The sequence below is a fragment of the Aquila chrysaetos genome, chromosome 5, assembly GCF_900496995.4.
Source record: "Aquila chrysaetos chrysaetos chromosome 5, bAquChr1.4, whole genome shotgun sequence".
Classification (NCBI taxonomy): domain Eukaryota; kingdom Metazoa; phylum Chordata; class Aves; order Accipitriformes; family Accipitridae; genus Aquila; species Aquila chrysaetos.
Genome location: NC_044008.1, coordinates 40,931,366 through 40,947,183, shown reverse-complemented (window position 1 = coordinate 40,947,183; position 15,818 = coordinate 40,931,366). Strand labels below are relative to the sequence as shown.

The following is a 15,818-nucleotide window of genomic DNA, read 5'->3' as shown; positions in this document are numbered from 1 at the left end:
TATGGCTGGATTACAATTAAAAAAAAGCTTTCTTTCTAGGCAGCTACCTATTATACTTAACAGGCTCAACACAAAATGAGTCAAAGATCAAGAGTAAGTTATTTGAGGTGTCAAGTGCATAAGGTTAAAGGTGAAATTTTATTAGGTCAAAGGTGATATAAATAAAATCTTTTATGTCAAAGAAGAAGGGTCACAGACAAGATGTATATAATCTAAAGACATCACAGATGACAAGTAATAACTTTAAGTAGTACAAGTGTGTTCTCACTACAGATACCTTCATGGACTAAAAAATTGAAAACAGTGATGAATTAAGTAACTATGATTATTGTAATGCTTCCCTTGAATATGGTTTTACTTCTATATAATACTTTGGGAACTTCTTCTCAAGTATTTCAAAACTTAATTAAAGTTACTGAATGCTTTAGGTGTGGGGGAGGCAAAGTTCGGCATTAACTATGCATGCTGAATAAAGAGGTACACGAAGCAGATTTCTCTGATAAATAGAATTGCTTTTCTACTTTACAGTGACCTATCTCTAGCATGTATATCTTATTACTGCTCTTTGGAAAAAACCCCATACCAAACAGAGAGGGCCTCAGGTGAAGGAAATTTCAGATTACAGTAGTGCAGTTCAGAATTGTATACTTGGACTAATTAAAATATAGTTATAAATAATATATTAAATATCTAACAATGGAAGCATCCATATGTTGCCAGTATGCCAAATACTGTGCACCATCTTGATTAAGGATATTTAAATCTGCTATTGTAATCATCAAGCTGTTCATCCAGTTAAAACTCTTCTCTCCTTTTGCTCCTGCACCAGGTATGCTTTCAAGAGATCCCATACATTTAACCTTAATCTTGGTCTTAAGTTCACATCAAAATGTTTTGCTGAAAAACACTGGATTTAAGCATATGATGTTGGACACCACAAAAATCAAGATATCTGTGCCCTCTAGTGGAACTTCTTTTTCATCAAATGGGCACAAACGCAGCTGTTATAACATGATCCCTTTTTCTGGAAGCTGGAATTGTTAAAGCTATCAAATTAGATGCTGTGAATAGCATAACACCCAGTCAGAAAAAAAATCTAGTTCACTGTTTTCCTCCATATTCATCTGAGACAGGTGCCCAGCAACAACCACAGTTCAATTATCAGTGGCTAGACAGATAGAAGCAAAGGCTAGACAGATACAAGAAAATTTCAATATTATAGATTGCCCCCACTTTGGTACATGTAGCAACATGAAAGATTCTGGGAAATCTCACAGCTTGTATTTCCAGGAAAATGGATGCAGTATGAAGCCTTATCCCATATATCCAATTCGGTAAACCTGGCATCTAAAATCAAATCCAAAACCACACAACTCCCACTAACCACTGTAAAAGAGGAAAAAAAAAACCTGGAAGGATAGTTTATGTACTTTCATTACAGTTAGGAAGGGGTAGGCATACTGCAACTCAGCAAAAATTTATTCCTCCAGACTACCATATCTCTCCAATTTTCTTTTTCTGTTTTTCCAGTGATAACCACCCCTGTGGATTTCAATACCTCAGAGACTTAACTCTCCAAAGCTTTTTAAAAAAGGAAGAGAAAACATGTTACTACTGGATGTAAGAAGCTGTAAACAAAGAGAAGATTTCAACAAATAAAAATAGTAACAAGAACTGTGAAGGAAAGAAGGAGACAGCCAAAAATTAGAAGTGCTGAGCAGTGTCATTTGAATCAGCTTGGCTGGAAACAGATTTCCGAACACAATGAAGTTAAATCTGAATCAACTCTGGAGAATTGGCTTGTACAGTATTTCTTCGTAACATCTGACAGGTATAATACATGGGCATTCACAGATTTTTTTGGATAAGACAGAACTCAAAGTCTGACTGTTATAATTTGTCTCGTAGAAGAGGCCTTGACTTAATACTGTAGTTCAATTCAGGCACCAGCAATGAGAAATTAAATCAGACAACGATTCAGAAGTCTTTTCTTCAAAACAGCATAGTTTCTTGATTTAGTATGAAATGTCCTCAATGGTTCCTAAAAAATCACCGTAAATGCCAACTCTTCTAAAGCAGCTACCGAAAAACTAACTGTTGCTCTTTCTAGCAATGCTAATACTTGTAAAGCGTTTCCAATCTTACATTTTAAAATAATGTAGCACTACAGTTTTCAGTATTATTGACCCTGATGCATAGGATAGCACATCTGACAACCTAAAAAAGGAGTAAGATATTTTAAGCAACAGAAAGGAACAAAAAAAAGGTAAGGCAAAATACAGACACCTGCAACACATCAGATTTTTATGATGAAAAGATGAATACAGTGAAATGAAAAACACCTTTGGATTAATAGAAAGACAATTAGTCATATTTTATACGCAATCTATTTCAAACGGCAATTGCCTGAACTAGTTGAACCCACTGTTTCTTTTGTTCCTCTTCATTGGTAGTCTATGTTCAAAAAGGCACTATTATTCCCATGCTAACACAAATATTCTTGTTCAGTTCCTTTACAAGAATTTTCAAGACTTTCTTAGGCTATTCAGCTGGATAGCAGTTAAAACTGGAAGTAATATAGGAAAAAAATATTACAAAACTTACCACTTCTTCATCTGAAAGCTCTCGTCCTTGTATACTACTGTTTTCTCTCACAGCTTGTTGGTGTTTCTTCCCTTTAATGTGGCTAAAAAGGTATACTTCTGACGAAATCTGTAATGACAATGACTTAACAGTAATTTTTTTCCTCGATAATTCCATAATCTATAAATAACAGTATTTTAAATATAATATATGCCAATTTGTCAGGAGTATGTTCAGAATTTTAAGCACAGTACTTTATTCCTCAACCTAATTTACATTAACATCTTTCATGCAGGACTTAAGAGTATATTACACAATGATTTGCTAGCCAGCAGTACAGTAAGAGATTTAAAAAAAAAAAAATCTTGGCTTCTCGTCTCATTTTCATTTAACTTCATATATTGGACTTTCATTCTGAAATTCATGATCAGTGAATATACAAGACTGCAGTCTGCTGAACCTGAGTTTCTGTTCCAGCACTGCTCAAAGTGATCCGTGCAATCTTGTTTAATTCAGCAATCAGAGAAATAAGGCTTAGCAGGATATAAGGCTTTATTCAATAATGCACAGTCTTTGCAAATCAGTAAAACCAGTTATCAGCAAGAACAGATCTCCCTGCTTCCTACTCAGTGACTGTATGGCTACCTCTTCTCCACCATTCCTCAGACATATGGAACGGCAGACACAAGAAGAGATATCCTGTTGAGATCGGAGGTCTGCCTAGCAAAGCACTTGGCTTCCAACAGTGACCAAAAATAAGATACCTAAGGAAAAGTAGAAGAAGAGACAAAGCGAACTGATTCTCCCCTTCAACACTTTTAAGCCTCCAACCAAACTCAGTTCAAGAACTTCTCAAGCTTGATGTGGTTTCTCTGTACCTAGTAACCTTCAGTGAATTTCAATCCAATGCAATTTGTCCAATCATTCCATGAACTCATATTAAATTCAAATATCTACAGAATTTGATAACTAAGTGTTCACAGCTCAGCTACCTGCTATATTAAGAACCACGCTCTTTACTTTGCTTTAAATCTAGCTTTTAAATACCTTCATTTGATGCTCCCTCCCGAATTCTTGCTTTTCTTAGAAGAGACAGCTAATAACTGAGTACTGTCCACACTCTCTATTCTACCTATGACTGTACAGTTCTATCAAATCTTCTCTCAACCACCTGATTTATAGACAGAAGAATCCCAAATAAGGTGTACTTTACAAGAGTAGAGCAGGGACACAGTAGATGTGCAGTACTCTCCCCTGTGAATGAAGCATAATTTGTAGCTTCGAGGCTTAGGTTGGCCTTGCAATTCTGACAGTATTCCCTCTATCCAACTTACCATTACATTGCATAATGAGCACTGCTTTTTTCGTTCATATGGTGTAAGTTTTGGTGCATAATCAGTATTAGCATGTCTTCCACTACTTAATTCAGCTGCTTTCTCTTTTCTTTGTTCAATTTGTTCCATGTGCCTTCTAATACTTTCATCGTGCTGAATGGAAAATAATCAAAGTGACAGCAAAGAAATATTGGAAAATACCAAATATTGTACAGTTAGGATGAAATTCTGTTAAATTGAAACAATTTTTTATTTCTGAAAGACATTAAAAGTCACCACACATCATAGACACTATAAAATTATGCTACGATGAAAAAAAACCAATCAGCACTATTTTCGGTTTATAGCTGATCATCAATTAATAATCTGTTGCAAATCCTTCTGTAAATTTTCTTGTTACATTTAACATCTCAGTTCTGGTTTTGTTCTTCACTAACAGATATGAAATCATAAAGTACAAATTAACGTAAAATAAATTACTTGTTATTTATCTGCAGTAGCAGGCACGGTTCACTGGATTCTTTCAGAGGGTTTTCATACCTAACCCTCAAGAGAATGGAACAAACTCTCAACTATTACTTGAAAACAGAGGCTGGGGTATGAACCTGTATTTAATAACAAAACTGCATTTTACAGTACAACTAAATGTAGCTATGGTGCTTCAGACTGGGATCAGAGCAAAGAATTACACTGAAATGAAAAATTATTTGTATATATACGTAAACCATCCTAGAATAAAAATTTGCATAATTTATCATTAATTGAAACTTTAATACATAGTTTTACCTCAGAACCTTAAAAATGTAATTTACCATTTTAGAAGTCTTTAAATATCTTGAAAAATAGTGGATATCTCTTCAAAATATGAAATAACTGGAGTCCCTCATGAAACAAAAGCAAGTAGCATGCCACACTTGATGGCATCAATTTCAATACCTTTAGATAGCAAATTGTGTGACTGTTTGGTGAAATGTCTTTACTAAACAGCGTGAGTTTTTATATATTGATTTTCTTCACAACTTAATTCAAAATTAGTTTGACTTCTCTTGGGAAGTACAGCTTTACTTGTTCTCATGTTCAAAGCTTTGAAATTTATGAATTCCACAGAGCTCAGTCCTGATCTTTCCAAACTACACAGTGTATGTTATACAGCAAGGTCCTTCTCCTAATGCAAAAGTCTAAATAAAAATCTCTTGTAAAGTTATGTAATTCAGGACACTGCACAGTGCACTGTAACATCTTCACCAAATAAAACATATATACAGAAAATAATTCTGCAGAAATTCTATACTGTTGATGTATTTTGTAACTAAAGTAACACTTTATACCTTCAGTTGAATTTTCTTCTGTAGTTCTTCCATGGCTTCTTGTTGAGCTGCAGTAAGAGCTGCCAACCTCTCTTCTCGATCTCTAACCAAAACATAATAAACATAGGGAAAACTTGTTATAATGTAAAGCATGCATAATATTGACTAATTTATGCTTGAAATGGAGAACAAGCACCCCAAAAAACAAAGCTGAAGATGGCTCAGTAGAAAAGACAGACAACAAAAAGCAACTTAGTTAACAGAGAATACAGATGCTTTAATTTCAATAATTTAATAAAGGCAGACACTTGAACCTTTGTAGCAGAGCCTGGATTAAACCTCAGTCCAAACCAGAGCAACGATAGTCAACACGATGCTATAAAATAGTGATGAATGTGATAACCTGCCACCATTAGCATTCTTCAGCCAATGGCTATAGTCAGTGAACCAAAGGGGAGAAGTACAATGGCAGATCGAAGAAAAACCATACAGCAACGAGGGCAGTGCCTTTTATAAAAATGATGATTAGTGGAAGTTTGAATATATAAACCTATAGATAAAACTCTGACCAACATCAAATGATAGTCATGAGTGATAAATTGATGCTCTAGAATACTGCAATTCTAAATGTTCAAGATACCAATGGTTAGCAAAAGATTAGGTATTTATCTTACTGTCACCTTCTGTAGATAACTGCAGTCGGGACTTATTTTGCTCACTGAACCTGTGTGCCCTACGTGCCTCTTCCAAAAACTGAATCGTGCCTCAAACTTCAGTTGTCCTCTTCACTTTTAGCAACGTTCCTTCTCCTCCCCAGCAAAGTGCCAAAGCACAGCTGTCATGCATATGGATGTCAGTAAGAGCCTGTGAATCCCCTAAGCATCACGGTATTAAGATTTTTTTTTTTTTTTTTCCTGTGTAAGGAAAGAACAAGAAGTGTAACTTGATCTGTTACAGTAACTGTTAAGCGGAAACCTGCGGGTAACAGTTTCATCAAGAACAACTCACTAATGACCAGTAAGCCAAGGGAGCTATTAAAGCCTAAAAAAGAAGAAAGTCACCTACTCATGCTGTTAGTACAAAAAGAATTGGGATGGGAGAGAAACACTTCTAGAAGTCTGGCAGCTGTGAAAGGCCAAAAGAAGAAACGAAAGCTTTGAGTAAAACTGAGCAATTAAGAAGTCATTCAAAACCATTAGCCATCTTTTAAAAAGGCATTCTAAAATTAAAGTACTTGAATGACAAAACTAGAAAGGCTAACAAAAAAATATTATTCAAACTGCAGTGGCTTTTGTTTTGTGTGGATTTCCGTTTGTTTGGGTTTTTTAAACAGAAAACTTGTAGAAAAAACAAGGTCATTTCAGTAAAAGTAGCAGGCTCAGATAAAGTAACATTTTAAAACAAAAAGCCACAGAAAATATAAAAGCAGATAGGAAAGAACACAGGGGAGGAAGCAAGTCTAACGATAAACACTACACACAATTGTTCTTTCAGAAAGTATAAGTGAACTCTTCCAATCACCATGGGCGTGGAAGGGGGGTGAGGAAGAGATGATGGATGAGAAGCATTAGGTAGTTTATGTGCTATCTCCCTTGAGGTATATAAAGAAAGACTGAACTACAGTCTTTGTTTTAAAGAGCTCCTGACTCACACCATGAGCTGAAACAAATCACAGCTAACACATAACCCAAACCCAAAGCTTATTTTAGCACTTTCTTTCAGTATGTGTTTTTAAGCATGTTTAATCCTACAAACTATGACAAATTAATATTGCATACTTTGGATTAATAATATTTGAAACAAAACTCTGAAGTTTCAATTTATAGTGCATCAACATTATTTCTGTACAAGCCCTTCTGAAAAGCATGCTTTTTACATGATTAGGTTACATTATACAGTTTTACGATTTCTATTGACAAGAACAAAATTTTCCATATTATGGATTTCAACTCTCTGGAATATAAAATACTCTGAAATTACATCTAAAACCTTACTGGAATCAAGTTAATGTACCATAAGGGCAGAGGGGCTTTTAAAGTCAGTTTTAAGTACACTATTCCTTTCATACAGATGCTTTAATCACCACCAGATGCACATGGTAAAGCTTATACTGAAGAAACTTTAAGCAGATATTCCAAAAATTACTCATTCCAGCAAGTATTAAATCTTCAGGATAAGAGGCAAATCCTAGCAGCAGGAAAAAAAAAAACAACAAAACAAAACACCAAATGATACCCTGAGGTTCCACCAAAACATGCCGAAGTCCAAGACGGAAGGGACAGTACAGCCAGCTTCCTGTCAAGCTCATCTCTCCCTTAGCTTCTAAACCAGGACACTTTGAATCCTCCTCTAACTCTACTATGCTAGAGAAACCTCAGAACTGTTATTAAGGAGACGCAATGACTCTGAGGCCATTCTGACATAACAGAATCACCAGACTGTAGCATACCACACATACATTCTTTCCTACTCTTTCCCAAAATTATTAAAAAAAAAAAGGAAAAAATCTCTGTCTCATAATCAGCATCTGGCAAACAAATGCAAGCACAGTACTGCAATATCAAGTACAAAGCATTTGAAAACTGAGTGCTATAGTAGCAAATACAGAGGAAATTTGCTGAAACACAGTACTAACAGAAGACAAACGAAAACTGTTGTTCTTCATGTCATAATGAAATAAATGGGGTGCAACAAAGTGGCAGATTTAAAATTGATTAAACAGAGCAAAGAGTTACATGCCTTGAGCCCTTAGACAAGTTCTAACCGTACAAGACCTCAGAAGGCAAAGATGTCAATGGGACAATTATCACACATTTGCTTACTGTGAGGGTTTCCTCAAATTTCAGAAAGATGTAGAAGCCTTACACATACAGTGTCTATCTACCCAAAACGTCACAACCAAAATTCTCCCCGTTAGTCCTAATCTTCCTCAAGTGTCTATGAATGAGAATAAGATACTGAAGGATCCCGTCCAACTCACTCTATCTCATTGTGACTTTGGATCAATATATTGAGAAAAGTCCATGAAGTCCTGGGCAAGGCCATAGATCCTATCCACAATTCATTCATTAAACATCTAATTGAAAGTTGAATCTCTTTATGATGTCAAGGTAGAATTACTCATGACTTTGGAAGATGAAAGAAGGTGATCAATACATTTCTGAATATTTTACTTGGAGAGAAAAAAACTCTTCATGACAACTCTGAAGAAAACAAGCTGTGACAATAGAAATGTTTAAAGAACCATTGGTGAACACTTCTTGTCATAGGAAAAATGTAACTTCTATTTAGGTTTTATGGAATGCTTGTGGCAGTAGAACTGTAGGGAAAGAGGGAATAATAGGATGTGAATACAAATAGAATTTGGCAAATTAAACAAGAAGCAGAAAGCAGTTTTCCTGAATCAGACTTGAAAGTAAACCCCTCTCACACACTGCAATGCCACCCAACGTTCATTCTCCCTGCACCTCATGTTTGGCTCAAAAGAAAGAGAGAGAAGAGCCCGTATGAAAACCCTTTTATGAACTTTTGATTATGGGCAAAAACATAAACCAAGCAGTTCGTAGGCAGCAGAATTAATGAAGCCTGATTTCCCGGCTTTGTGCTTCACAAATGTAATCTCTAGTGTCTACAAAAAGGTGAACTCAAACTGATGCCAGTAAGTCCAAGTTACTGGAGAGTGGAGGAAATGGGGAACACAGGGACATTAATCTTGCTTCCTTTGAAACTAAGCTAAAATATGAAAAAGGCAAATTATTAAAAGGTCTTGTTAGCAATAAAGCTAAGATGAATATAATAAAATACAGTCTTGCATGTTATATTGTGCATGTATCTAAGGAATACAAAAATCTATTACAGAATTTACGATTACTCACCTGATTTCTTCTTTCAAACTATTTATCAAGAATATTTATTAATGATACTTTTTAAAACACTTAGCCTGAAGAGCTAAGAACATACTGTTGTTATAGAGAAGCTACAGTTTGTTGGAACCAGTAACGGTGAAGGGCAGGGACCCAACGAAATTATCGCAAAGTTACCTGGCCCTCTCCCGTGCTGCATCTTCTCGTGCTTTTTCTTTCTCTTGCCTCTGCTGTTCAATCCGTGCTTCTTGTTCTTTCCTCTTCATCAGCAGCTCCTCAACTCGGGCTTGCCGTTCTGCTTCTAGGGCTCTCTTGCGCTCCTACTCATAGAAAAGTAAATTTTAACTTTTATTTTAGGGAAAAACAAAAAAGGAATTAACGGAAACTGTATTTTAACATCTGCTTATAGAATTTTATCTTACTTTCATGACAGAGTAAGAACTGTGTTTTTACTAGATAAAGGAATAATAGGCAAATATGAGCTTGAACATACACTGAAAGCACAGTTGGATGAACTAAACTGCACATTGTGCTCGTTTGGGCTGGGATAGAGCTGATTTTCTTCATAGTAGCTAGTACAGGGCTATGTTTTGGAATTCTGCTGGAAACAGTGTTGATAATTCAGGGATGTTTTCATTACTGCTGAGCAGTGCTTACAGAGTCAAGGCCTTTTCTGCTTCTCACACCACCCACCAGTGAGTAGGCTGGGGGGGCACAAGAAGTTGGGAGGGGACGCAGCTGGGACAGCTGACCCCAACTGACCAAAAGGGATATTCCAGACCATATGACATCATGCTCAGCATACAAAGCTGGGGAAAGTTGGCTGGGGGCCACTGCTCGGGGACTGGCTGGGCATCAGTCAGTTGGTGGTGAGCACTTGTTTTTCATTTGCATCATTTGTCTTTGTTGGGTTTTACTTCTCTCGCTCTTTTTTTTGGTTGTTATTTTCCTTTTCATTACTACAATTATGATTATGATTATTATTATTACATTTCAACTATTAAACTGTTCTTATCTCAACCCACGGGTTTTCTCACTTTTACCCTTCCAATTCTGTTCCCCCCCACCCTGCTGGGGGGTGGGGGGACCAAGCAAGCAGCTGTATGGTGCTTAGTTGCTGGCTGGGGTTAAACCACGACACACATTAATTGGCCATATGCTTTGGTCATCCTGAAAAAGTCTATCCACTATAAAAGCTTATAAAACTAGTTCATTAGTGACAGTATTTGAAAACATTTTAAACATCCTACAGGATACAGGTAATGTTGAAATAACATATGCTCCCATGGAATATTAATATTTAAATTATGATTCTGAAACTATTTGAATGATGTTATAAAACAAAACAGATTGTGACAATTGTTGTGCTATCACTGAATATGTGATTTCTCTCACTACTCATGTTTTAGTTTTTTGTGACTATTTAAGAAACTACACATGGTATTGTAAACCTTTCTGACAGAATGGCTATACTACTGTCAGCAACAAACAAAAATGAAGCATGTTTGAAACCTCATATTTGAATAAGACATTTATGAATAGACATTAAGTTGGTGAGTTTTATGAAGAGGAAATGTGATTATCTGGTTTAGCTGAAAGTGTGGGGAGAACTGGATTTTTAATGTGTTCTTCAAATCCTTATCTTACTAAAAAATTAGTCTGTTTTGTATGACAGAATAAATGAAAAATAGATATTTAAATACACTTTTAAAATATACTCCTTGCCACAAACTCCAGCACTGTGAACACACATCACTATACTAGCAAATAAATTATCTTCCTGTCAGGAGACAGTATGAGATTTCATTAGCATGTGCCAAAACTTGCTGGAATGGTGAACGTTTTTACATGGTTAGATGAGGGCCCTGTGCTCTTAAATATTGGCTTTACAAAAATTTAGACATATTAAAAGCAGAAAACATTAACCTTATACTTTATTCAAGAAATGAAGACCTACAAAAATAAGTGAACTTTTTTTATTTCATGCACAGCATTTTATATTAATGAATATGATGTTAACTGCACTGTCTTCATCTCCACAGGCAATATAGCTTGGTAATGGATAATCAAAACTGTGGCTTTCACAGTAGCCGTATTTTTTCCCTGCATAAAGTTTCAGCAACAGCATTGCACTAATACATTAATTTCCTTCTTAATAAAAGAAATAAGACAAGATATGGAATATTTCAATACAACCGTACTATTAAATCAACAAGAACGCAAACTGTTTTACAGAATACACCCAGTGCATCACAAAACCAAATACTAGTTCTGCTGGACATTCCTTACAAAGACCTCTGAGTTTTCATTTGAAAATATACCAGTATAGCTTGTACACTCTTAATTACGCACCAGTGCTACTAAATGGAAAAGCAATTAAAAGCTACAAAAAATAAAATCTTTAGTAGATCCTGTAATTAAAAAGTTAAAATAAGCTTGATGGAAGGAAGGGTTTAAAGGTGATTCTGCAGAAGTTGGTGTCAGGAAGAAGCAATAGATTTTACTGAATGGATCTGAGAAATACCTGAGGTTGACAAAGACATTGTTCAGGTAGATAAAGAGAAACAGCCCAGTTTGCACAGATACTGAAATCTTATACCATTTTTAGAATCCTTGTGATTTTAAACGATGCAATTCCATGTATAGCTGAAGTCCATCACTGTTACAGTAAACATAAAGTAGCTATGTTTAGAAATGTATTCTTCCAGTGTTTGAGGAGTTTTTGCATAAAATTATATTCATACTTATAGGCCGGAACTCTCATGATTCATTTCAGTTCACTGAAGTGGAATTATTTGTTTGTAGTTATACTAACTACTGAAAAAGTTATTATACTGGGAGTGGGTCCAGCTCCACAACAGCGCAGGAAAAGCTCCCCTGTGACGGTAATACACATTGTTTTATACAGGACAGCAGGGGAAGCTACAGCATACCTCAAAATATAGGGCTTTGCTCAACTGTTAAGCAACTTGTGCATGGAGAAAGCGTAACGGGAAGCATCAGCTTGATACTTGATGGCAGAAAGGATACGGAGAGAACAGTGTGGTCATAAGTGGGATTTATTACTGAAAACTTGTCTGCAGTGTTTCTTCTAGTTCAACTACCAGTCTAAGAACAGCCTAATGCCTACACAACATGGGAAAGGACTAAAAAAATGGCAGAGACAAGAAAGAGTTAAAAACACCCCAAATCCCAGAAAGAGACTCCAGGAAAGCTGCATTCTAGAATAAGGGAGTATGAGTAACTACAAAAGCAGGATCACTGATAATGCAATCAATCCTAGGAAATCCAGAAACTTTTAACAATACATTCTCTCAAAAAGAGTTTTATCTAGCACTTTTGGAGTACCTTCTGTCTCAAAAATGGCTTCTGAGCCCCTGAAGTCAGTAACATGCCCCACTATTCAACAAGGAGATAGAATCAGCTGCTAATCCTAAGTACTAAGCTTGGCAGAAGCTGGATTCAGAGGTGATCTACAGTTGAGGTGATCTGAGGTACATATAGAGAAGGAGGAAGAGTTTACATAAGAAGAAAACTTATGTTTTAGATTCTAACATAGAGAACAGTGCCAATAAAGTGGATGCATGAGGCTGGGAAAACTCTGTATTGGAATGCTGTATTAAACAAACAAACAAAACAACAAAAAACACCAACACACCACTCCACACCAGGATTCCAGGAACATAAAACACATTTGCATTGTGGTTTTCACTGATCCTGTAAAAACTATTGTAATTATGACAGTGGGCATATGATGAGTATTTTTCTGTTTCCTCACTCAAAGTTTTAAGTGTTAAGAAAACATAAACATTTTCTTACAATGGAGTAACAAATGTTTTTTTTTAAAAAAGCTTAAGACAGGAATGAATCATCTACCCAACATCTGTAAGACCTGTGCTATAGAGGCTTTTAAGACTTACCTTTCTCCTTCTTACTGCTGAAACATCACAAAGGAGAAACATTAAAAGATACTTTTCTGAAGTTGAACAAAGGAGGTAAGATATAAAGCAACAAAGACTGCATAGCCAAAATTAAAAAACAAATACATATTGCATTGTTCCCCTGCAACTACAGATATTATACCTGAACTGCTTCATCACGTGCTTGTTTTTCCTCTTGTCTTCGTTGACGCTCTTCTTGTAATTCATTTAAGCGTTGTTCATATTCTTTTAGTTTATTCAATACATCATGACGTTTGTTCTGAGCTTCTAAGGTGTTTATAAATGCAATTTCATTTACCTGTAAATAATCAGAAAGTGTAAGAAAATATCTGAAAAGCTGAAATAAGTTTCATTCTTCAGGGATTCCACCCATTTGTTAATTATCCATTTGATAATTAAACTGGTGGGACACTTCACCAGAATGAGTTGGAAAACTACCAAGATGAGAGTAAGGCTTTGTTTTTTTGTTGCCTTTTTTTTTTTAAATTTCTTTTGGGGTTTTGTTTGTTGGGGTTTTTTTAAACTGGCTAGCCCATGGAATATAAAAAAAGAGAAATTGAATTTTATCAGAAAAACAAGAAACTTTGGGTAAATACCAGGAAAATCTTCCCAGTCTTCTCAGTGATGACACTTCATTAGTCTATTCTCTCATTCACAAAATGTGGAGTGCTAAGGCCCAGCTGGATAAATCAGTAAAATACATAAGTGCTAGTAGAATCCAACAGGTCTTTTGATCTAACTTTAAATATATGGGTACTTACTGAATAAAAAAGGGAAAACATACATACTATGAATCAGAAAAAACTGAACAAGCTCATTGTCTTAATATTTCTTATCAGTATAGCCTATTTCACAAACATACATAAATTTTTCTTCAGCCACAGCACAGTGCAACATAAAAGAATAAAAAAAAGAAAATAATATGAAAAGGCTAACTTAAAAGTACTTTATTGTGTATACTAAAAATATCAAAGAAAATGCTTTTCTACTACTTAGGTTCATGAAGGTAATAAATATTTTGTCCTTGCTACAAGGCTGCTGAACAAAATTCTTGTCAACTTCAGGCTTTTAAATGCAAATGCTTTAGAAACTTATACAGACAGGAAAAATCAAACTCTAACTTAACTTTGATTTAATAAAATAAAAATTTTAAACCAAAGCTATTGAGGAAAGTCATAAAAATTTATCAGCGATAAACCATACTCAGACGTATGATTGAAATAGAAATTCTTTTGCTGTACTCAAAGTTCATGCTCTGTCTGAATCCACAGAAGAAATGAGTAAAAAGAACATATAGGAACAGACAACAACAGATCATGTAAAGGGTTGTAGGATAATATTTGTTGCTTTGTGTACTGACTAGAATCCATCTACAGAATGGATTTCACAGTTCAGTAAACAACTAAGCACTGGGAATTTAGATAACCAATTGGGCAGCAAGAGTTACCATGGCCTTCAGCTATACTACTCATCAGCTATTTCTCTAAAGCCTTCTGGCCCAATTAACCTTTATTTCCAGAACACAAGAACCTCAAGAGGCAGCAGATCTTACACATTTAAACACACACAATATTTGAAACACCTGCTTAGCTGGGGAATTATGGCAAGTGTGATTTAGTTAATATGATTAGAGAAGTCACACCAGTGCAATGAAATAATAATGAAGGTATGTTAGACTGAATTAGGTAATCTAGAAATCATTCTAATCCAACAGACAGAAACAGTGACTAAGTAAAAAAAGCTAAATCAGTTTTGTCATTGTGGTGGGTTGACCCTGGCTGGATGCCAGGTGCCCACCAAAGCTGTTCTATCTCCCCACCCTCAGCTGGACAGGGGAGAGAAAATACAACAAAGGGCTCAGGGGTCAAGATAAGGACAGGGAGAGATCACACACCAATTACCATCACGGGCAAAACAGACTCAACTTGGGGAAAATTAACTCAATTTATTGCCAAGCAACCAGAGTAAGGTAATGAGAAATAAAACCAAATCTCAAAACACCTTCCCTCCACCCCTCCCTTCTTCCCAGGCACAGCTTCACTCCCGGATTCTCTACCTAACCCCCTCCAGCAGCGCAGGGGGATGGGGAATGGGGGTCACAGTCAGTTCATCACACATTGTCTCTGCCGCTTCATCCTCTTCAGGGGCAGGACTCATCACACTCTTCCTCTGCTCCAGCATGGGGTCACTCCCACAGGAGACAGTCCTCCACAAACTTCCCCAACATGGGTCCTTCCCGCAGGCTGCAGTTCTTCACGAACTGCTCCCGCGCGGGTCCCTTCCATGACCATGCAGTCCTTCAGGAGCACACTGGCACGCTGCTCCAGCGCGGGCTTCCCACGGGGTCACAGCCTCCTTCGGGCACCCACCTGCTCCGGCGTGGGGTCCTCCCCAGGCTGCAGGTGGAGATCTGCTCCACCGTGGACCTCCCTGGGCTGCAGGGGGACAGCCTGCCTCACCGTGGTCTTCCTCATGGGCTGCAGGGGAATCTCTGCTCCGGCGCCTGGAGCATCTCCTCCCCTCCTTCTGCACTGACCTTGGGGTCTGCAGGGCTGTTTCTCTCACATGTTCTCACTCCTCTCTCCGGCTGCCATTCATGTGCCCGCTGCAACTTTTTTTCCCTTCTTAAATATCTTATCACAGAGGTGCTACCACTACTGTTGATGGGCTCGGCCTTGGCCAGTGGTGGGTCCATCTTAGAGCCGGCTGGTATTGGCTCTGTCGGACATAGTGGAACCTTCTAGCAGCTTCTCACAGAAGCCACCCCTGTAACCCCCCTGCTACCAAAAC

At 36.8% G+C, this 15,818-nt stretch overlaps 1 protein-coding gene across 7 annotated transcripts in view; it reads right to left on the bottom strand.

Moving 5' to 3' along the window:
• Window positions 1–15,818, bottom strand: part of SCAPER (S-phase cyclin A associated protein in the ER) — a 170,930-nt gene that overhangs the window by 105,138 nt on the left and 49,974 nt on the right. For all 7 annotated transcript variants that reach the window (XM_030013421.2, XM_030013418.2, XM_030013419.2 and 4 more), the window contains 5 exons: window positions 13,171–13,326; window positions 9,265–9,407; window positions 5,246–5,327; window positions 3,918–4,070; window positions 2,605–2,712 (listed from right to left, as the gene is read on the bottom strand). In XM_030013421.2, the coding sequence (XP_029869281.1) occupies window positions 2,605–2,712; window positions 3,918–4,070; window positions 5,246–5,327; window positions 9,265–9,407; window positions 13,171–13,326 (642 nt within the window). The remainder of the gene's footprint in view (window positions 1–2,604; window positions 2,713–3,917; window positions 4,071–5,245; window positions 5,328–9,264; window positions 9,408–13,170; window positions 13,327–15,818) is intronic.